Source organism: Pithys albifrons, chromosome 2, assembly GCF_047495875.1.
Source record: "Pithys albifrons albifrons isolate INPA30051 chromosome 2, PitAlb_v1, whole genome shotgun sequence".
Classification (NCBI taxonomy): domain Eukaryota; kingdom Metazoa; phylum Chordata; class Aves; order Passeriformes; family Thamnophilidae; genus Pithys; species Pithys albifrons.
The window spans coordinates 101,104,091-101,127,225 of NC_092459.1; the positions used below are offsets into that span (position 1 = coordinate 101,104,091).

Genomic DNA, 23,135 nt, shown 5'->3' on the forward strand with positions numbered 1-23,135 from the left:
GAGATAAAATAATGAAAAACACATAGCTGTTTAATAATTTAATAGAACTGATGCATATAGATAAATCTTTCCCCTTACAATCCTCATAGTTTTTTTCCTGTAAAGCACAGTAGCCTAAGTGAGCAAACAAACAGTAGTGAGAAATTTCCTTTTGCTGTAATGCAACATTCCTGCATCTTTCGTTTTTCCCCCTAAATTACACAAGCTCTTTATTCATAAAAAATTGCAGGTGCCCCTCCCAGAAGATTATCTATCAATTAATAAATGCTATAGCATTTTAGTGTACTGAGTATTTTTGCACTGTGACCTACTGTTTCCACACACAAGCGTGCTGCTTTTCACACATGCAACCCTTACGATTTAGTGCACAGACTTCCTGACCATGGGATTTCAAGGAAAGAAAAGCTGTTGCACAGTAGCCAAAGCAAGTGATTCAACAAAGAGAATCCAAATGTTTAATTCTTGCCAACTTGACAAAATGTACAAATACTTGAAAAATATTACAACTTCAAAAAGTATTGCTTAAATTACAGGATGTGTGAAACACTAAAATTACACTTGGCTACATGACTTATCTTTCCTTGGATATACACATTATGTCTTCCGCCACATGATCAGAGGATCTATTTTTGTCTGCTCGCTACTACTCCATTGAATATTACAAATGGACTACTCTGAATCAGTGAAGGGGACTTGCCTTTCAGACTCCCACTGCAATGCCAAAACTTGCAAAGTAAGCAATGAGAAAGACTTGGAAGAAGAGGCAACAATCACTTGGTAACTATTAAATGCTCCTCCAAAAAGCCAGGTTCTGCCTCTTAGGTACACTTGTATTACCTCAACAACTAAAACTCCTTATTTTCTAAGAAATTACACTGATGCGCAAGAGAGTTACTATAAAAAAATACCCAAGTCAAGGGCTCTTTTCCAGATTTTGTAGTGATCCAAGTAAAATGTTTTAAATTAATTTGCCACAAAGTTCTTAAGCTAATGTATTATTGTTTCCAAAGGACAGAAGTTTCATCTTCTTCATTTTCTGCATATCCAAATTTGGATTTCAATTTGGAAAATTTACAGTCTGTAAATCAAGCCCATCAGAGCTTTGAGACACAAGTGCCATATAAATCTACATAAAGTTAAGCAGTTTAAAAAACCCTAATTCTTAAGCATCTCAAACTGCACACAGTTAATGAGCACTTAGAAAAACTATCTCCTTATGTCTGCTCACTAGCACTTCGCTTCAGAGGGAACATGAAAATTAATTTCTTGGTGTTTGCAAAACACTCTTACTTGCACCAAAGGAAAGCCAAGGGTGAATGGGCAGTTTTGTTCTCTGAGTAAGACTCAACTGATGCTGCAAAAACGATCTGGGACCTCCAGTGCCCATTGCCTTGAAGTAATCATCTTCAAACCTCCTCTTAGTGCAAATCTCTGTACTTGGGAAGAACTTGCTGTAAACATCTGCAAAACATCTTCCAAATTTCCCTTACTACATAGTGGTTCTAAAAATGTGTGAACAGCTGGACATCAGCAAACTGGCCAACACAATTCAGCTATTTCCTGACATTTGTATGCCTGTCTTGCCTCTGTACTGTAAGTTTTATATAACAGAGATTGTTCCCTTCCCCTTTTGCATTACCCGAGTGTAATGGGATTTCAGAACTAGAACAATGCTCCCAGCTAATACAATGATCATTGTCATCTGGAAAAATCATCTCCCTCTTCCCTTCCTAATCACTATCAATCCACAGGTCTTTGTGCATTAAACATGATTATTTATTACATCAAGTCAGGAAGGTCAATGGGTTTTGATGCTACACTGAAAGCATGGGCAGGATATGCCTTCAATCTACAAAAAAAGTAGGAATAATGCCCTTTCTTCCCTGCCTGATAGTATTTCAAAAAAGATCAGGTTCTTACTCTACCATTACTTGTGGACAGTGCTCTGCCTGCCATCTTGTCATGTCGATGTAAGCACCTTTGTGCCCATTGCTGTTTGGGATCCTTGTGTGAGACACCAGTGCCCGAACCCCTGGGGCGAAATGGAGAGAAAGTCAGGCTGCTCAGAACTGCATTCAACAAAAGGCAGAAGATGCGATGCTCCTCATTATATGAAACCCAGAGGTTAGAAAACTGATCCAGGAAATTAGAAACCCATTTTTATTGAGGGAATTTGCACAACAAACACCTCTTTAAAATACCTTAATCAATAGACCAGGCTACACTGTCAGTGCTGCCAAACTTACGCAGATCCCTCATTGTTCAGCTGGCCAGATTATAACGTTCATAGATGAAAGAATAAAAAAAGTGAAATATGCCTAAAATCTTCCTTAAAAAGAGGAAACATATGTTCTCTTCTTTTCTCCCACACTACTAATACAAATACCACCAAGAAGCTCTTCACACGGCCTGGAAATGAACTTGGTTTGGATTTCCTCAATCCCAAAAGGTCACTCACATAACTTGGCTGCAGGTAATACCCCCTGTTGCTTACCCTCTCAGAAAAATATGAGTGTTTCTTTCTAGAAACAAATATTTTCTTTCTTACATTGTATTTAAGTAAATATATTCCCAAAATTTTAGCTCATCATTCCTATTAGGAGTATTCTGCATTTTAACTCCTTGGTTCTTTTTGCTGATCAAAAAGAATAAGGAGAGTAAGTTATTTTTCAGGACAGCAGCCACTGGATCAATGGAGGGTGATGTGGGACATTTCCACAACTGCTTCATGCTCTGCCTCCTCAGGTCTTGCAGTGACTTGCCTCTCCTTCCCCATCTCCTTCAGCTAATACATGCAGTCCCTGAGTACACATTCATTGGGGTGCTGACAAGCACAAGAAGTTCAATTTATTTGAGTCTTTAGATGTTTCTGCAGAGCGACTGTCAAACTACAAGAATTTAAGGGTTCTGGCCAAAATGTCTTACTTTTTTTTTTCTCTCCTGTGCTGCCTTTGGTAAATAGTTTAATTACATTTTTTCCCCACTTATCTCCTAATCATGTGGGTAAATCCCATTTATCACATTTTAAAATTACTGAAAAAGCTGAGAAAGTCAGTACTTTCTAGAAGTATGACACTTCAGAATTTCATTTAGGGAAACTGGAGGAAGAAATGATGCTAACACATTTTCTTTAAGTTACAGATTTTTAAGAAGTTACATTGCTTTTGCTCCTGAAAACCAGAGGGAAAAGTGAACAAATTAGATTTTTTTTTTTAAGTCAAATTACATTTTTAGCTTGTGAGCTAATTTTGAATTAAAACAAAAATGTCTGGATTTTACTTTGATGAAAGCCATAATGCAGTAACAGCTGCATTCATCTGAGTCTGAAGAGTATTTGGAACTAAAACTCCAAGATGTATACCCAATGAAAAGCTAAGTCTTTGCTCCCCATGAAATATGTATGCAGTATTAACTCCTCTCAAACAAACAAGCGTACATATTTTTACAGAGTCAACACTGCCCAGGCTGATGTGTTTTGCTGGATGTTACCCAAAAGAATTGTAAACTTCCCTCATCATCTTACTGGAAAGTTGATTAGAACAACTTTAATACAAGTATTTCGGAACAATTTTCAGTTACTACTTTTTTCTTTTTTGCTAGTACTAGTGCATTGAAATTGGACTATTAAGTACTACCTTTTTCTTTAATCCCACTTGTGATAAAAACATGCATGTACTTCTACAACTTCAAGTACCCTCAAATTATATTAGTGTCCAACAGCAAAAGAATAAATGAGTACTGCAAAAGTCTATCCTAAAAATAAATAAACAAAAGCCTCATTTATCTATCAGAAGTTTGTATGCAAGTGATACAAGCTACACTGGCTCACAGTTGATATTCTACAAAAAAAATTATGCAATTGTTATTACTTGTGCTACCTCCAAATTATTACACATTAGATCAACCCTTACCAGTGATTTTGAACAGTATTTTTTGAACTACAAAAGTATATCACATTTACTAGAAAAGTTAAAAAAATCCAACTGCAGTTCATTGTTATCCTCTGTCATCCACATGACAGTGTTCCTGCCAAAATCTGAGCTCTAGCAAGCTTTCCTACTTGGTTTTCAGCTGTTCCTCAAGGAAAAAAGGTCTGTGCAATCACACTCTGCCCACTTGTCTGTTTCCCTTAACTTTTGAAGCTATTGCCACCTGCAAACAAAGTTTATCAGGGACAAGAGGTCCAAAGATAATTAAGCCCAGCAGAAGTTTTATTAAAAAGCAGTGGCTGGGTATAGGGAAGCTTCTGAGGGTAGAGATCCTCGTAATGGGAAAAGCCAGGGCAGGCTCCATGGATATTGAGTCTGTCAGGGATTTCAGCACAGCATGCAGCAGTCCATTGGCAAACACAAGTATAGCACACCATGCCTCTTGTAAGACAGTGGAAAGAGCTTTGTGGAAGAAATATCACACAGAAGGAAACACAAGGAAAAAGGAGAAGCTGGACTGAAAAAGAGACCATGTACAGGGATGGAGACACAGATTCACACGAATGTGGCTTTACCAGGCACAGAGCAATACAGTAACTTTTTTTTTCTGTCACTGCTTTCTGAAGTATTACTACAAACAATCTTGTAAAGAAAAACCAAGAAAAACAAAAGCTTTCCCGAAGCACGAGACTTATGGTTGCTTTGTTTTCTTTATGGCTTCAGAAAGTCTGGCTATATGTTTATCTGCTGAGGGCTTCTTTTGAAGCAATTACAACAAAATACCTTGGATGCACTTAGCTTTAACCTTCAAGTACTCCAGAGTGAAAAGATGGCCAACCTATCAGAAATAAGTATATAATTATATAATTATTAGCTCAGACCCTATACATCCAGTCTGCAAATACAATGTTCAGGGTTCATGACATAATTAATTCTGAAATTTATTCATGTAGCATCTTCCACTGCAAAGTATTTCACCAACATGCAGTCAGGTAGTGGCCCATGTACAAGAAATACAGTCATACTTTACATTTCTTTGAAATCTTTCATTCTGTTTTGAAATGCATGAGGTAATGCTTCCTGTGAAGACAATTAGACAGGGAGAGCGATTTACTTTCACAGAAAAAAACCCCAGAGTTTTGCCCATCTCTGTATATCTTCTTATGTACAAATATAACATCAAGGTGGCATTCATTACTTGATGGCACGTTCGACACGTGCAGGACAGTTTAACATGTCAGAAGCCAGCACAGCAGAGCCCTATGGTTTTCCCTGCCCATCCCTCCATCCTTCCCACCATGCTGCTTCCTCATTGGGCTGCTCAACCACCCATCTGCAGTGGCTTTGTCAGAACAGCACAGTGAGTGCAGCTCTCCATTTGGCATTGAAAATTTAAAGAGTACATGTTACACATGTATGAGGAAGGAAAATCAGAACAGAAATAGCTAACAAAAAAAATATCTGTCAACAACCTGCATTCAAAAGACTATTTTGATTTTTTTTAATATTAAATGCAGAAAATTATTTGCATTAATTTCTCAGTGGATGATAGCAACAGCATACAAGTTAAGTCTAAATCATTTGTATCAGTTACTACAGCAGACAGAAAACTGTGTTTCCTTAAGCAGCTCTACATTTAGGTGGGAACATCCCCACCATTGCTTTTGGGACTCTGCAGCCTAAGTGGCTTTCTCAGTCCTCAGCTAAATCTCCTTTTTTAAAGTTACAGTACAAAACTTCCTCAATTCTTTAAAAATCAGTTGTCTCTCAGGAATATTGGGAGAGATTAGAAGGCATTTATGTAATTTATGGAATAAATTACAAACAATCCAATTCTTTCAGTCATCTTGAGTTGGAAGCACCTGTTCAGAAAATGAGTGTGAGCACTCTAAGAAGGAGTCTCATGATTTCATGAATAAAATAAAGATTTCACCTCATCATTTACAGTTAGGAAGAGACAGTTCACGAATTTAAAGAAATTTAGATAATTTCACAGAATAGTTTTGAGTTTGAAAGGACCTTAAAGATCATTTGGTTCTAACCCCCCTGACATAAGCAGGGACACCTTCCACTAAGAACAGTTGCTCAAAGCCCCATCCAACCTGGCCTTGAACCCTTCCAGGTAAGGGGCATGCACAACTTCTTTGGAACACCTGTTCCAGTGCCTCACCATACTCCTAGTAAAGAAAATTCCATCATTCTTCCTAACTTTAGATACAAAATAACCAATTCAACAAAAGATACCATGTGAAGCCATCCAAGAATGTTCAATGAATTTATGCTGTTTCAGGAAGGCTGATCAAGTGATGACAATTCCCTACAGCGTGATAGCACCTGAATACTATATAAATCCATTTTAAGGATATTTGGGATACAGAAGAAAAAATAGCAGTATATGGTACTTATTTTTATAGCCTGTCTAGTACTTCCTGATGTGGCTTTGCAATAAAATATGATTTCAGAATATCTGTGATAGAAAGTAGAGCAAAAATCTTTTAAATGGTCTTAAAGTTGGAAGCTTAATTGTAATTGATTTTCTATTTAAAGATAATGCTTATCATATCATGCTGCAGGCATGAACCACCACAGAACATTCATCCAATGTTATCTGTTATTGGCACTCAAGTCGCCTTCAACACTGGTTAGCAGCTTGCTACAGATGCCATATCAGTATAAAGGTAGATATTTGATTAAAACTTAATATTACAGGTTCAATCACATTAAACTTATTCCTATGATAATCTCAACATTTGTTTTACAGAGATTATTTCTCTTGTAGAGGCAGATACAGACTGCTTACACAGCCTAAAGAACAAGTATCCATGTTCTTCTCTTAAAACATTAGGCAAGAAATCAAATAGAATTGGTAGTCCTTTTCAATCACTCTTTCGTACATATGAAATGATTCTGCTGTGGTAATACAGGAAATGGGAACATCCAAGTGATGTATTTCAGGTCTTTAAGCCTACTTTTACTAATGCAATGTATACATAGTACTGACCAATAAAAAGCAATTTCAATCATCAGATGCTTTGAAATGTAAGTTACATCAGGAAGACTGGCAAAGTCTGTCAGTGTAAATACATTTGTGCCTCTCAAATGAATCAGCACATCATTTCATCAATTACTGTAATTTCTACTGTCCATGAGAACCAAGTCTTGTTCCTGCTTTGGATTTTTTAAAAATCTTTCTACAAAGAACAAAGAACTTCCATGAGAAGATGACAAACACAGCCTACCTGTGAGATCAGTTCCTTCTGGAAAGATGAGGAGTTGTAGTGGCTCACGAATGTCACAGAAATAATCCAGCATTTTTTCAAAGTGACTCTTGTCATCTTCCCACTTTCTCTGAATGAAAACAAAGGCAGCAACCTGCATCGCCCAGCCTAAAGTTTAAATAAATACATCTTTAGCAAAATTTCACTCTGATACTTCCACAGTGTCTGTTATTCAAAAACATTTTATGAATTGTGTTAGACACAACATTTTATCTGCTGCCTGCCTGTCCTCAACTGATTAGGAACACTTAGTGACCTGGTAAAAGGAGTTTTGGATAGAAAGAAAAAGAAAGCATAAATGCAATTAAAATGCAAAACTCAAGTTACCAGAGTTAGAAATGCTTTCCAGAGGGCAAGAAGAGGGCCAATGGTGTCACAAAAGGAGATTGTAGGGAGGTGGTGGTCGATCTCTTCTCCCAGGAAACAAGGACAGGACACAAGAAATGGCTTTAACTTGCACCAGACGAGGTTTAGATCGGCTATTAGGAAAAATTGCTTCACTGAAAGGGCTGTCAAGCTACCCCCAGGAACAGACTACCCAGAGAAGTGTTTGAGTCACTGTTCCTGGGGATATTTAAAAGCCATGTAAATGTGGTGCTTAGGGATGTGGTTTAGTGGTGGGCTTGGCAATGCTGGGTTAATGGCTGGACTCCATGTTGCAAGTCTTTTCCAACCCAAACAATTATATGATTCTCTGAGGTGAAGCATTTAAAACCATGTAATATACTATGTAACACCATAATATCCTGAATCCCTGCAGCTCTGATTTGCTCAGGTGATGGACATAACCTCAGCAATGCACTGCAGGGTAACAGCTGCGTTATGTAGAGATCACTGCCCCTGGTGTCCACTAACTGTGTGCACTGTGCAGAAAATATCTATTGCTTTGCAGGCTTTATTACACATACCTTATTATAATTTTCATTACTCACAGAAGAAAATACTAAGTTTTTCTTTACATCTGATTATAGAAAAAAAGTATATGTATCCATTTATTTGTATTATTACACTGGAAGTTTTACAGCCTGACATCAAACTGACAATGTAATGCAGTTAAATAAGTGAAACTGCTGTTGAGCCTCCAGTTCAGGGGTCACACCCCATTATCTTCAGTAAGTATTCTTGGGGGGGGGGGTTGGCACAATTATATAGTATACAGTATATGACATAGTATCAGAAGTTCTGTCCACTAATTCAGACAGTAGGACAAAAAATCAGGGCTCCACTCCCACCACATGCCAGTAATGCTCTCTTCCTAAACAGGGCTCAGAAGAGCATGACATTGCATTACCACTGCACTTGGCTAGTTCATATCTCATCAGAACACCTGCAGATAGATCCTCCACATCAAAGAGAAAACATCACAACTTCCCATTCTCTTTGCTCACCACAGTTCTCAAAGCCTGTTTTACCTTTGCTGGTGAGTTACAATATGTTATTCTCACACTTTGTTTCAGCTCCTCTTTACAGGAATTCCTTTCTATTCTGTTCATGGCAGTATCTCACAGGAGGCATATGCTAGAAAACCACTTATTAAACTCACTCATTTTTAAATCAACTTCATAGATCAGTCAGCCTGGATAATGCATTAACCAAGTTGCATAATCAGTCTGTATTGCTCAGAAACACTAAGACTTGTGACCTGTATCATGGAGTAGATACTTTTAATTTTTAAATCGGCTAAACAGACAGAACATGCATAACTAACATGCTTTCTGCAATGTGGACCTAATGCATCTCAGATATGCAGATAATCAATGATATCCAGATAACTGAATACTGGAAGTGGTTATGTGAATTAAGAAAAGGAATTCCCAAAATGCAGTCTTAGCAAATCTTTTCAAATTCACACTCTGTACTTATGAAAAACCCTTTGTAAAGAAAACTAAAGTTTGACCACAACATTTTATGTGCATTTATGCACATATCACATTCCTACATCTGCAATGTCAAGAAGTATCAGTACAGCTTTTTTCATAGGGGCTATCCATGTTTGAACAAATTATCTTCAGGAAAAAAATAAAGGTGAATTTTAAAGTAACTTTAAAATACCTTAAGTAATTTAACTATGCTATATTTTGGCATATAGTCACTTCCTACTGCTAGAATATATGGCACTAAAACCCAATATGTTAAACTGAACTAATCAGGGCTTTATTTTCACACTTGTGTTACATAAAGAGGCCATCTTTTCATAGCAAATGTTGTCAAAGCACTCGGTTCCTCTAGAAGATACATGGCGACTGCATGAAGCTGCATCAGGGGAAGTTCAGATCGGACATTAGGAAAGGGTTCTTCACTCAGAGGGTAGTTGGCCACTGTAGCAGGCACTCCAGGGAAGTGGTCATGGCATCATGCCTGGCAGAGTTCAAAGAGCACCTGAAGGATGCTCCTAGTCCTCTGATTTGGTTCCAGGTAGTCCTGTGAGAAGCAGAGTTGGAATTGATGGTCCTTGTGGGTCCCTTCCAACTTGAGATATTCTGTGATACATCTCATATAAAATTCATAAAAGTGGACACAGCAAAGGACAAAATTCCTCTAAGCAAAAACACAGATGCCTTGATACCATACAATTTACAACTCTTAGAATGCACATGTTCCATGAAACAGAGCACAAAAATACATAGAGATTAGGAAAGTTCTGCTGTGGTTTGGGTGTTTTCCAATCATTCTTACCTCTCTACCCAGAACTTTTGTATGTTTTATGTACCCCAGGACACTATGCCTAAATTAGTATATGGAAAACCTGGACTGTGCTAAACCATTTTATTGTGTGGTATCACACATCAGGCCTAAATTATTCAGTCCCTGTGTTCTCATTGCAATTGAGCCTGTAGACCAAAAGAGGGGAAACAAGAAGCAAAATAAATGCTCACTTGGGAAGCTTGCCGATACCTTCCCAGGTCAGCAGCCCCTTTGGAAGAGTGATTTTGGCCCACAGCAGAGGGAGTATGGAAAAAACCTCACAGCCAGATACCACCCTCTCCCCTACCTTTATTTATGTAGCACAAGGCTTTAAATTATATGGAAACTTGCACATAAACTTTTTCTACCTATCACTCTTCAATAGCACTGTAAACATTGAATTATAAACACTTTTAGCTAATACAAGCGACTAAATACCTGACTAAACTGCATAAAGCACAGGGTATGTACAGTAGTTTCCCATTCCTGCTCTAAGTGGTGGTGTTATATATGGGCTACGAATAATTAAACAGAGCCAGTAATGTAATGACAGTAGGACATCAGGAAGGAGGAAGAAAGAAAGTTGGAAAAGAGTTGGGAGGTATCCAAATTTTAAGACAAACAATAGGTTTGACTTTCTAACCTTTCCAATAGATAATACCCAGTGTTCTGGAAGAATTTGTCTTTAAATGTATATCTAATTAGACAGAACAGTCCTGACTGTTCAAATAAGAACAGATTATCTAATAGATAGATGACTAGTAGTAAAGGACCCAGGTTTCCTCCTGACTTACCCCAGCACAGCACAGCACACTGCATCAAGCTATTTTACCATCCATGAATGTGGAAGAATCTTCCACATTTGCTTGTGCTTCAAGGCCTCCAGTGAAAGGCAATAAAACCATGAATTCCTGGCTTCTACCAAAACCCTGCTCACGTACCAGTGGGGGAGAGTGCCTGCTATTCACGTGTCTCACCATCCCACCAGATTCAGGCAGGAAAGAAAACCCCACACAGGCTTGTGGGCGCCTGCTTTTGAAATACGTAAAAGCAGCTTTTGCTTTAATTTCCATTCCACAGTGTGTCTGCATTGTGCTGCAGGAAAAACATGTAACAAGCCCAAGGCATGATGCAGGAACCAAAGGGGAATGCACAGAGAAATGGGAAGAATTCAGTAAATCAGTGGGCAGGATTAAAGGTTTTGCTAATCAGCAAGATTCATAAGCAGCAGAAGGCAGTACCTTCTATGTGCAGCCTGCAGTAAGACATGCTGTTCAGTTAATTACTTTTAAGTTTAGGTCACCATATTGTTCAGCAAAAGTAAATATATTTTGCCTAAAAGCTCCTGGGCAATAGGAATTTTCCTAGGAAAGGCAACATTTGGTTGACTGCAGAAAAATGGTTGCCTTTTGATTTGTAGATTCTTGAGAAATCACTGATTACAAAAACACGGCAGAAAGACAGTGAAGTTAAATAAACAATAATAATGCAACACTCCCTTTCTTTGCCAAAATAATCTTCTTATAGGATATGACATTTTTGGATAACATTACTTGGAAAAGTATACAAACATCAGTTCTTGTTCCAAATTGCAAAACAGCAGTGCAAAAACCTACCAGACAGAATGGCTAGTCACACTGACCTTTAAATCAACTTTTCAGAGCTGAAAAAATAAACAAGACAGCTTAAAATCTCTAGTAACACACACACGGTAATGATACGTAATGATACGTATTCTATCAGAACATAATTCTACACAGAAATAAAATTGTGTTCACACAAAAAGGATAGCCTGCTATTGAACTAGAGAAATGTGGTGTACATAAGAATTTCCTCACTGCCTTGGGGATAAAGCAAATTATAGCTTATGCAGGTCAAGATTTTGCAGCATTGTATTAAAAATGCTAGCTTCAAGCCTAAAGCCTTTTAAATTCTAAGACTCTGCATTTCTATTTTCCACACCCCAAAATCCTTTAAAAGAAAATAACAATTGAAGCTAAAATTTCTTGAGCGTGTTTTCAATGCAAAGGTCATCTGGAAGTAAGTAGATACCAAGAATGGAGGTGGCAAAGAAGAAAAGAGAGAAAGAGGTACCTGTGCCAAAAAAAAAGTCTTAGTTTGGTTTTGTATCACAATTTTATGCATATTAACTCAGAAATTAGATATCTCCCCCAAATGTCACATCTCAAAGAGGAATATTATGGCTGATGTTGAAAGCAATCATACACAGACACATCAAAAAATGGTATCTGTGTATTTCCTATAGCAGTGTAACAACTACTAAACCCTTCCCCAAACATATTCAATAAATTACTCAAAACCATAGAAAAAAAATAGGAAAGCCAAAGGCCCAACTATAGGATTTTGATATTATATTCATTCATCCTCCCCTTCTTCTTTCACTGAACTGCTCCCTGGTTTTTCAAAGCATTATCTTGGTCAAAAATAAAAGCCTTATTGAGTGTGCCTGTATTCAGCTGGGGTCTGGTCCTGATCAGGGCTTTTGAGGCATCAGGGAACCAGACATCTAGGCTTAATAAGGCAAATCACTCAGAAGCTTGTGATTTCACTGTACACAAATAATTGGGTCCATTAACAGTTTGTTATTCCAAATGTTTTGCTGCGTTGGTGAGGCCACACCTTGAGTGTTGTGTTCAGTTCTGGGCCCCTCAGTTCAGGAAAGATATTGAGGGGCTGGAGCGGGGCCAGAGAAGAGCAACAAGGCTGGAGAAGGGACTGGAGCACAAGCCCTATGGGGAGAGGCTGAGGGAGCTGTGGGTGTTTAGCCTGGAGAAGAGGAGGCTCAGAGGTGACCTCATCACTGTCTAGAACTACCTGAAAGGAAGTTCTAGCCAGCTGGGGGTTGGTCTCTTCTCCCAGACACTCAGCAATAGGACAAGGGGGCATGGCCTGTAGCTCTGCCAGGGGAAATTTAAGTTGGAGATCAGAAAAAAATTCTTTCCAGAGAGAGTAATCAGGCATTGGAATGGCCTGCCCAGAGAGGTGGTGGATTCACCATCCCTGGAGGTTTTTGAATTGAGATTGGATGTGGCAGTGAGTGCCATGATCTGGTAAATGGACTGGAGTTGGACCAAGGGTTGGACTTGATGATCTTGGAGGTCTTTTCCAACCCAATCAATTCTATGATTCTATGATAAAATTACCACAAGGTAACAAGCAAACAACTCTGAATGTTCCCTATTCCAAAGATTCGTAGGTATAGAAAAGATGTTGATACACAGAAAATCAACAGGAAGTCCAGGTGTAAAGTTACTATGTATATACATGGTTGAGTTTTTAGCAGTATAGACTTGACCATTTTATTGTTGTTGTTTCATTTTCCTGGATAGTTTTATGTCTAAAAACCCACAGCAAAGTAAAATATTTCTAAACTTTAATGTAATTGTCTGAGTGCACAGTCTAGGAAAATAAAAAAAAAAGTGCTTCTTGAAACAATCTTGTAAAGTACAATCTCTGCTCCTGGCAAGTTTTCTTTACCCATGCTCATTTCCAATAATGTAGTTAATTGGAGTATAATGAATTGAACAATTACCATTTGATTGGGTGAATACTTTGAGCAAATTACAAAACTAGAACTAAACTAGGAGATAAAATTCACAGTAGCACTCCTAATTTTATAGTGAAACATCTGATTCAGTCTGTTTGCTAATTTGATTCAATTAATAAGATATCTATTTAAAAAACACCATGCTTTTGCTATTGCCTTGCCTTATCAGACCCTGAACACCATTTTAAAACAGATGTAGGTAAAAGTAATTTTTAAGGTCATTCCCATTTTATGTTCAGACTACATATTTCATGCATGTCTATACCATGTAGTCTACTAAGTATTCTACAGAATATCATCTCTTACAATGTATGTGAAGCTTAAACCTTTTCTTCTTACTAAGACAACTCAAGTTAACAAACAGTAATGTTAGAAACAGAGATTTTTAATACATCTGTAAAAAAATAATTCTGATTTTGCTCTTATCATTTAGTTTTACCTTTGACTTCCCCATAGTTCTCATACATTTCTTGCAGTAAGAAATTGTTCTAAATTTTATGTTAATTTAAGTCACTTTCAAAAATAAATGCTTTCCGTATTTGCTCTGCTTCATTCTCTGGTGGGACAATATAGGATGTTGGACCAAGGGTTGGACTCGATGATCTCTGAGGTCTTTTCCAACCCAATCGATTCTATGATTCTATGATGTGACAGTATAAACCTCTGCTTTAGCTTAATTTTTATAACACAATTAGAAGCTTCCTCAAACAAGGTTTACAATACAAGATTTCGTTGTCAGGGCAAGAACAATGCTGCCAACAAGCAGTGGCCTACATCTTAGATGTGAAAATTTAACTGTGGAACCCTCTAGAAAGGATATTCTGTTGAAGAATTGGTGTCTCTCGACCAAGGCACACACGCGCACAGAGACACGCGCGCACAGAGACACGCGCGCACAGAGACACGCGCGCACAGAGACACGCGCGCACAGAGACACGCGCGCACAGAGACACGCGCGCACAGAGACACGCGCGCACAGAGACACGCGCGCACAGAGACACACGCGCACAGAGACACACGCGCACAGAGACACACGCGCACAGAGACACACGCGCACAGAGACACACACGCACAGAGACACACACGCACAGAGACACACACGCACAGAGAATGTGTGAGAGTCTGTGGGAAAAATTCACTACAGTAGTAGCAGGATATGTATGTATATAAAGCACCCAGACAGAGATATATCATCTTCTTGGAAAGTATTCTTTCAGTATTCAATCCTTAATCACAGTTCAGAAGAATGCTATTTGGACACTTCATACTCAAATATTCATTCTATTTCCTAAATTATGCCATTTTAATAGAATACAGACAATTAGATGATTAACTCTATCATTGTATTAGTGCTACTTACAAAATGCTATAAATGTCATTAAGGACTATTAAACCTATTCAGTTACATTATTCATCTTAAAATAATACTTCAAATTCGATTTGATTTAATACACTGTGTAAAATCAGAATAACATAACATTACTCCAAAGTCAAGCAAAATAAAGTAAAGGCTTAAACCTCTAGGATGGCTGGAAAGTTGCTTTTTCTAATGCATTTTAAAAATACATCAATACTGTGAAACAGGGCATGAAAACCTAAGTATTAAAAAAGATGAGTCTTGCCCAATATGTATCTGGAGAAAAGCCCCACGTCATTCCGAAACCTCCAAAGACATAAAGAAAACAGCCTCTAGCTGTTAGATTGTGAGGAAGAACACACAGGCCCTACCAAACAGCGTGAGACTCTCCCACGTATGTGTCATCTTAACTGCAAGTCAGGAATGGCAAGAGACTCCACAATGAAATACCTCTTCCATAAGCCTGCATCTTCTTCAGACACTCCATCTCCTCCATGGAGGACCGTGAAAAGTAACTCAGCCTGATGAGCTGAGCCATACAGATGCTTCAAAAATATGAAAGTAGGTTGTGAAAACATGCCATCCTAATTCTGCTGTTATTTGTTTTGTGAGCTTGGACAAAATAACCACTGTCCATCACTTGTAGTTTATAAATGGTGAGAACAAGAGAGGTTAGCATCTGATCTCACTCTTTTGATGCATGTTTTGGAGAGGCAAAGGGGTGGAGAGGAAATGGAGTCCTTATAATATAGAAAGGATAAGGAAAGTTTAATGGAACATTGGCTACTTCAGTTTTGGCTGTGTTTTTTTTAATTTTTTCCCCTGATGGAGTTGGGAGAAACTGATTATGCCTTTCCTAGAAGAGACAAGCTGGGAAACAGACACCTAAGTAACTTCTTCCTCACTCAAAAACAAAAAAAAACAAACAAGGACATGTAAAGTTACAGCCAACTTAAGCTGTATTTCTGCTTCACAGTAATAATATTTCCTTCACTTAAAACTTCTTCAAGAGAGTCTTCAAGAGAGTTCTCACCAGGAACAACTGGTAGAATAAGAACTGTGTTTTCCATTAGAAAGCATACTTTTCAACTTAAAAATCATGCAGGGTAACAACTCTATGGTAATTAAGTCTGGCAGCTCATAATTGCATTGCTGGAAAACGAAATATCACAGCTCCTCAAAACTCTCATTTCAGTCTATTTTCATGTAAGATCCTTGACATATGAGCTACACTAGAAAGTTCAGTGGGTTACAGTTTTAGTTTTTTAAACCAATATCCTCTAATGGTAAGAAGTTGAATGTGAATCATCCAAAGATAACATGAACAAAGACACTATATGGTGAAGCATTTCTATCCCTACCTGTGGAAGCAGCTGTGGCAGCACAAACACTTCCATGCCAATATAAATGTGTACAGATTCTCAGCAGCACGCTGCTTTTAGCTACACTCCAATTGAGTTAAGTGTTAAGATTTTCTAGGCTTAGTGACAACAATATTTTACTTCATGGTAGCTGATCCATCATAGCTGTCAGTGTGCATGCTCTCAGCCCATGGCAAAGGCAGGATAATTTGAGTTGTTTTGTCCTGCTTCATTGAAAACTAAGATGACTCAAATTACTTTGAGCTTGCTTCAGGCAAAGCTCGCACACTTGGACAGCTATAATGGATCAACTGACGTGTAGTAAAAGATTGGTGGGGCTAAGCCCAGTGCTGAAATAGAGCAAAAGTCCTTTTTTCTTTCTTCCCTCTGGCACTTAATACAAGGGCCAAACCTAACTTGAGCCTTTGAGAGCTACAACACAAATGAATAGATAATGAAAAACAACATCTACAAAGCTCCTACATCTCGCAGTCTTATCGAAAGCAATGTTAGCCATGGAAAACTTGATTACAGAGATGACGATCTGGACAGAGTTACTCAGTTATCTCTGCTTCTAACTACTCCAGGTTTGTCAGCTTTGCTTATTCTCCTCTTTTTCCTTCATCACCCTGTCCTTTCCTTTCCTGTCCCATTCTGTTTCAACTATAATTCCCTGCTTTAGCAGTCACAGTGAGCCTTTTCAAAACTGGTAAGTCTTCAAGATACATTCATCAATGGTGCCTGTAGCACCTGCATACTTTACATTGGTACAGTGAATTATGATGGTATTTATCTTTTCCATCTGCATTAAGCAAAACTAGGAATATTATTATCTCATGTAGCAGCCATGCACTGACAGTAACCCTTCTTGTTACTATATTTCAGTTTTTTATCAATTATTCCGAAAGTGCACAAATTAAATCCAAGTTTTGATTTATTTTTCACACATATATTGAGGCACTTTTAACCACTCTAATACAAATATTACTGTAAGCCCACCCAACACATTCAGATTGTCCATCATTAAAATATATATCTATTTCCAGTGAAGTCTTACTGATTATCACAAAAAGACTTTCACAAATAAAACTGTTAAGAAAAGAATTAAAACTATCTTCTAGCCATTGTATTGTTGTCGGACATTGCAGTGTATGTCCCTTGATATCTACTTGAACAGCATGTATTCCCCAGCACATTCTGAACACGACTGCACCATAATCTGTATCACTTCCAACACAACTCCTTATTAATTGAGAATAGATGAGAATATTAATTGTTCATATCCATTACAAGTACTGTAGAGAAGTCCTATCATGTCAGACTATGCAGGAAACTGTCAATACCATTAGAAATTCTCCTTGAAAACTGATACTGCAGAATGTGTCAGTAGTTTCTGGTGATGTCAGATGAGAAACTGCAGCAACAGCAACGAGCAGAGTAGTGCTCCCTTGAGACACCAGCTTTGGCAAGATGGACTGAAATGCTACAAGAATGTTTCTGAAATTGAGATTACTGAAATGTAATATCTCTTTTGAAAACTTTACTGCACACAATTCATCAAGTCAAAGCTACAGTTCCAGGAAGAACAAACCATCTGTTTTTCTTTGGACTGCTTTTCTTAAGCTCACCTTTAATCAATTTTAAGTTCTTTTCATACACTGGAATGTAAAGAATTAATAATTTAAGAACTGGATAAATGACTCAAGGTGTCTCCTTGAAATACTGAATCCTCTGATTTTAATTATAATTAACTAGAAAATAACTGCCTACTTGTAATACACTCATTAAATCTGATACCGTTAAACTTTTAACCTACCAAGGGGGCAACAAGAACTCTGGATCTATTTCCATTCCCAGGTTTGCCCTTCACCTACCTTAAATGCCACTTGAAGGAGCTTAATCTCTCACAGACCTATTTTAACACCCCAAATGGGAAAACATTTATGATAATAAAAGTGCTGTGCTGAATACTGTCAAGGTTTTCAGAAATATGAAAATAGAAGAGTTGCATTGTAAACCTTATCTAACACACAATTTTAAATTAAGTGCCTGTTTAAAAAAGCCTTTGAAAGATCAGAAAAAATGCACTGTAAGCAGTATATATTCACTCAAGTATTTCTCAAACTCAAAGCAAGATTACTATAGGTTAAGATTTATTAGAAGTTATGTTTAGTCAATAGATCAAAGTTTCCTAATCCTATACCTTTCACTGTGTACAACTAATCCATATAAATATATGGAAAAATAAAACTGAAAGACATAATGAAAATATCTGAATTTCCACTGATATTATATGATCAACATATAAAAGTATCAATTACAGATGCAGAGCACTGAAACTGTCTGGTTGATTTCCAAGTGATCTTACTTTTACAAGCTCATAAGAGAAAACTTCTAGGTAAAAACAACAAGATACAATCTAAAAACCAAACCCAAAATCTGACAAACATTTATTAAAGGTCTATCACATAACAGCAGAGCGGAGTGTGATAAGAGAAATTCAACTGTTACTGCTGAGACTGAGGGTTGTCCTCTTTAGACACCATTCTCTGCAGTGATACTGCCCTAACAAACTTCCTACAGATTCATCTTTTTCAATCAATCTTCAGTTAATCCAAGAATCTCACTTTCCATTGGTACCCTAATTATGTGGCTATACAGAATACTTCATTTTTGCAAGAAACTGCCACCCAAAAGAGCCTGACTGAAGAGACAGATATGTGTTTTTAGAAGGCCTTATTTTAGCTACACTATAAAACAGAAGTTTATCTTTCATTATCATGGCTTGAGTGAAGGACTTAGTTTAGCTGAATTTGAATTCCCCTCCTGTGATTAAAAACACATTATGAGTTTACTGAAAAATAAGCTATAATTCACAACATTACAACCAAAGTCGTCAAAGCTCATCTATTGCAGAGAATGCTTGAGGATCTGGCATTAGAAGTACTGCATTATAGCACAACAGACCAGACATCCACTCTACCACCAGAAATTTTCATCCTGTAATGCAAACGACAGCAGTAAATGTCTGCCTGTGCCACCCTTACGTTACAGCCCACAAAGCAGAGTAACCAGTCCAGAATTCTGTTAGTGGCTTAAGCTACTACATTATGACCAAAGAGGGCATCATAGTCTGCTAATATTAACCTGCCACAGATCCATCTGCCTGAGCCTAATCATCAAATCTATTAGATGTGCTCAGTTTATGCAGAGAACTAAGAAATTAATTTGAAAAAAAAATCAAATTTAAAAAAAATTTAAAAAAATCAACCTCTAAACAACTCCTAACACCCTTTCAGAAAACAAATTTGCCAAGCATAACTTAGCATCCAAATTACTTGGAGTTAATATTTCAATTTTATTAAAGGCATTAACAAGCATACATACAAATGTATGTTTGTTAGTAACAAGATATATGCTACTTTTGAAGAGATAAATCTATGAATATTCCAGACTATACTCCTGATTTCATCTTCCATTATTGCTTTAAAAACTTGCATACACAGCTGATTCCAAGATTTTAAATCATCTCTACTGTAGTATGAAGATAAAATATTTATCTAAATACGTTATTTTCTCATTTCCTATCATGTTAAAAGAGATGTCTTTTGTCAAGTAAAATTGACCTTAATGTTTAGCCACTAGGGAAAAAAAAATGTTACCTAGTTGCAGCTCTCACTAAAGGTCCAGCAAATGAATGCAATACAGTGCAACAGCATGAGAGTTTCTCAGTATGGAATCCTGCCAAAATTATCTGCTCAGAAAAATGGCCTGACAAAAGGGAACCATAAAGGCAGCTACTCTTTCGACATCAGAAAGTTGACGCATATCCCGCCCAAGCTAGTTTTGTATAAAACAGCAAATAAATCTAAGAGATAAATAAAATGCAGAGATGCTTTTATTTCAGATAAGTCTTCCTATTTATTCAGAAACCATTTGTGCTACAATTCTTGGCCTATCTGAAATGATTTCTCTCAGTACGTGCAACTCAGATCTGTTTCCAGCCAACATCACTATGTGTGTGTGTGTGTGGCTCATCTTCGCGAACGAAGATTTGGGAAGGGCTGTCCCCACATGGGTGTGCCCTTCCAGCTTGCGCAGTGGATTTTAGGTGAGGCTCAGCGTGCGCAGAACTGGCCCCACCGTTTAAGTCCTGAGGTTCATCTGCCACGGCCGAGCGAGCTTGGACAGTGCCAGTGAAGTCCTCAGGACTAGAACCTACAGCACCCGGCATTTTCCAGGAGGTCTCCCATCCAAGTACTAATCCGGGGCTGACCCTGCTTAGCTTCCGAGTTCTGGTGGGATCGGATGTCAGGGAGGCATTTAACATCACTATATATCCTGATTATTTCATATCCTGTACAGCATATTTTGCATAGCCAAGTTCAGTTTAAAACTAGTTATTAAAATGAACCATCAACTCTGCAATTGCCTACAGAGCTTTCTTTTTCTATCTTCACAATTGTATACATTGGATAATGAAGAAAGAAGCTTGATGAGAGCATGTGCAATGTGGGGTGAAACAGCACGAAAAAAAACAAGTGCTGAAAGAGACTTTGAAAAGACCTAAAATCATTTTTCATAATTTCAAAAAATGCTTTCAGTATGTAAAGCAGAAATATTTTTACCTACAAGCAACAACAGCACATGTAGTATCTTAAAAAAGAAATGCTTAGGCATGTAGTCCAGGTGTCCTCTGAGATTTAAGGTTTAATCACTCAACCTGCCACATATTTTACACAAGTATTTTTTAAAATACTGAAACAGAATTTAGACCTTCATCCCTTAACAGGTTGTGAACAGTGCTGGGCATCATTTAAACATATTTTCCTTTCCAATTAAAGGGTTTAGTGACATACCAAATCCCGGAATGCTTTTGAGACTGGATTTGAGACAGATTTTTTCAAGTCTGAGGTAGCTGTATCGCAGCAGGCAGTTCCACAGGAACATCCAGTCCATTCGTGTGCGATGGTTCATGATAATGACACTCCTTTCTCCAGGAACAAATCCGTCTCCAGTGACAACCACCTTGGCACCAAACACCATTTCCAGCAAGGCCTAAAAATATTATCTCAGTATTATGGCTTTACTCCCAGAAGAAAAACATCAGCCCATTAGCAATAAAAATTAATTTGAATTATATCATATCACATTCACTCACATCATCACTGGTAAACAAACTTCTGACTATTTTCTAATAAAGCAACCAGCTTTTCTGCAGTAATAGCTGTTTAATGGAAGAGGAAACAACAATTAAATAGCACTTCTTGAAAAGCACTCTATTACAATCACTGCATTAAACTTACCTTTCCCTGTTTTTCCAAGAATACTATCACATAAGAACACAAGAGAGTGAGTATGGATTACAGCTTGGTAGGTAATCTAGGGAGGAGACTGGCTGCACAAATAATCTATTGCTCAATATTGTCAGGGTTAGGAAGGTATCAGAAGCTGTCTTGCTTTCTGCTTGGGACCAAATGATCAACATGTTTCACTCCCAAAGCATGGAATAAGCCTCAAACTTGGAAGGACACAAACACGGACAAACAGCTGTCTCCATTTTGCCTAAACAGCCAGTGATGCCAAAAGGTCACATAAAAAACATGTTTCTTGTTTTACCTGCTATATATGGCTGTGAAGGGTCAAGTTATAAATCATAGGTTGGTGGGTTATTAGAAGGAAGGAGCAGGCAAAAGCTACACAGTAAATTTAACAGGGCCTGGTTTCATAACCTGGACAGTTGGACCGTAAGCACATAACTAGACTAGTTGTAGTAAGTACAGCTGTAGAACCAAACAGCACATTCTGGCCATGTTCACACCACATCCAAATTGCCTATTGAAAATGGCTTCTGACCCATGCCCATTGCCAAATCATGCAGGGAAGTGTATGGGGGTTACAGTAGAAAACCAGGACCAGGCAAAGAATTCAAAGACACGGATGACTGAATGCTAGTGCCTTGCAACCTTTTAAAGCCTAGTAGAGACACAGTGGAAAGGTACAAAATCCCAAGAAACAGATGTAGACAACAGACATTAAATCCTAGAGGTATGACTTGAAGCTGCTAAGGTCAGTCACTGGCAGAACACTGTCCAACCCAGTGAGCACAGAAAAAGAAACACAATTGGACATCTAGAGGAACAAACTTACCCTTTGGCCTTGACATAAAAAGCACTTCAAATGACCTCGTTACCTTATCTTTCCTGTTCTTCCTCAAAAGAAGTATATAAAAAGAACTAAGACTGAGGATTTAAACAGAGCTCTATAAAGTAAAACAACTTTCTGTTCATATTTCAGTCAACTTGCCTAAGAACAACAAAGAACACAATTTTCCCAGTTTAAGTCACCTGTAAAACTAGAATGACATTCTCTCAATCACAAATGGCTGGAGATCTTAGAATGAAAAGAATTCTATTTGCCAAGTATTAATACTATTAATTACTCAGCTCACTATAATTCCAGAATAGGTGTTGCTATCAAGAGTAACTACGGGCCACTGCAAAAGTGGTACAGGCAGTATAGCTCAAAGTGGCAAAGACATCTTTTCTCAGAGAAAAAAGCTGCCTTTTTTTAGTATTTTAATAAGAATCATATTACATATTTAACATCTAGTTAAACATAATAATGAATGGGTGTCCCGTTCCGCATATCCTGATCCTAATATAAGCCAAACTAAACTGAAACAGTTAAGACCCACCTCACTGTCCATCCTGCTGAAATGAAATAAAATGTGATAGCAGAGTGAGGAAGGTGGAAATCTCTTACATCACAGAGGTCAGGGTCAGAGTTTCCCTGTTGGAGTTCAACTGGTACAACAGCACTTTACTGGAGACACAAACCAAGGACCTGCTTCTCCTGACTAAGAACAGAGCAAGCGTAAGGACAGAAAACTAAGTCAGACAAAGTCAGAGCCTCAAAAAGGTGGGGTGAAAATTCTTTTTGAGACTCCTTTTGTGA

At 37.8% G+C, this 23,135-nt stretch overlaps 1 protein-coding gene across 3 annotated transcripts in view; it reads right to left on the reverse strand.

Moving 5' to 3' along the window:
* Positions 1 to 23,135, reverse strand: part of LCLAT1 (lysocardiolipin acyltransferase 1) — a 119,997-nt gene that overhangs the window by 54,998 nt on the left and 41,864 nt on the right. For all 3 annotated transcript variants that reach the window (XM_071579990.1, XM_071579972.1, XM_071579981.1), the window contains 2 exons: positions 21,038 to 21,236; positions 7,169 to 7,315 (listed from right to left, as the gene is read on the reverse strand). In XM_071579990.1, coding sequence (XP_071436091.1) covers positions 7,169 to 7,315; positions 21,038 to 21,236 — 346 coding nt within the window. The remainder of the gene's footprint in view (positions 1 to 7,168; positions 7,316 to 21,037; positions 21,237 to 23,135) is intronic.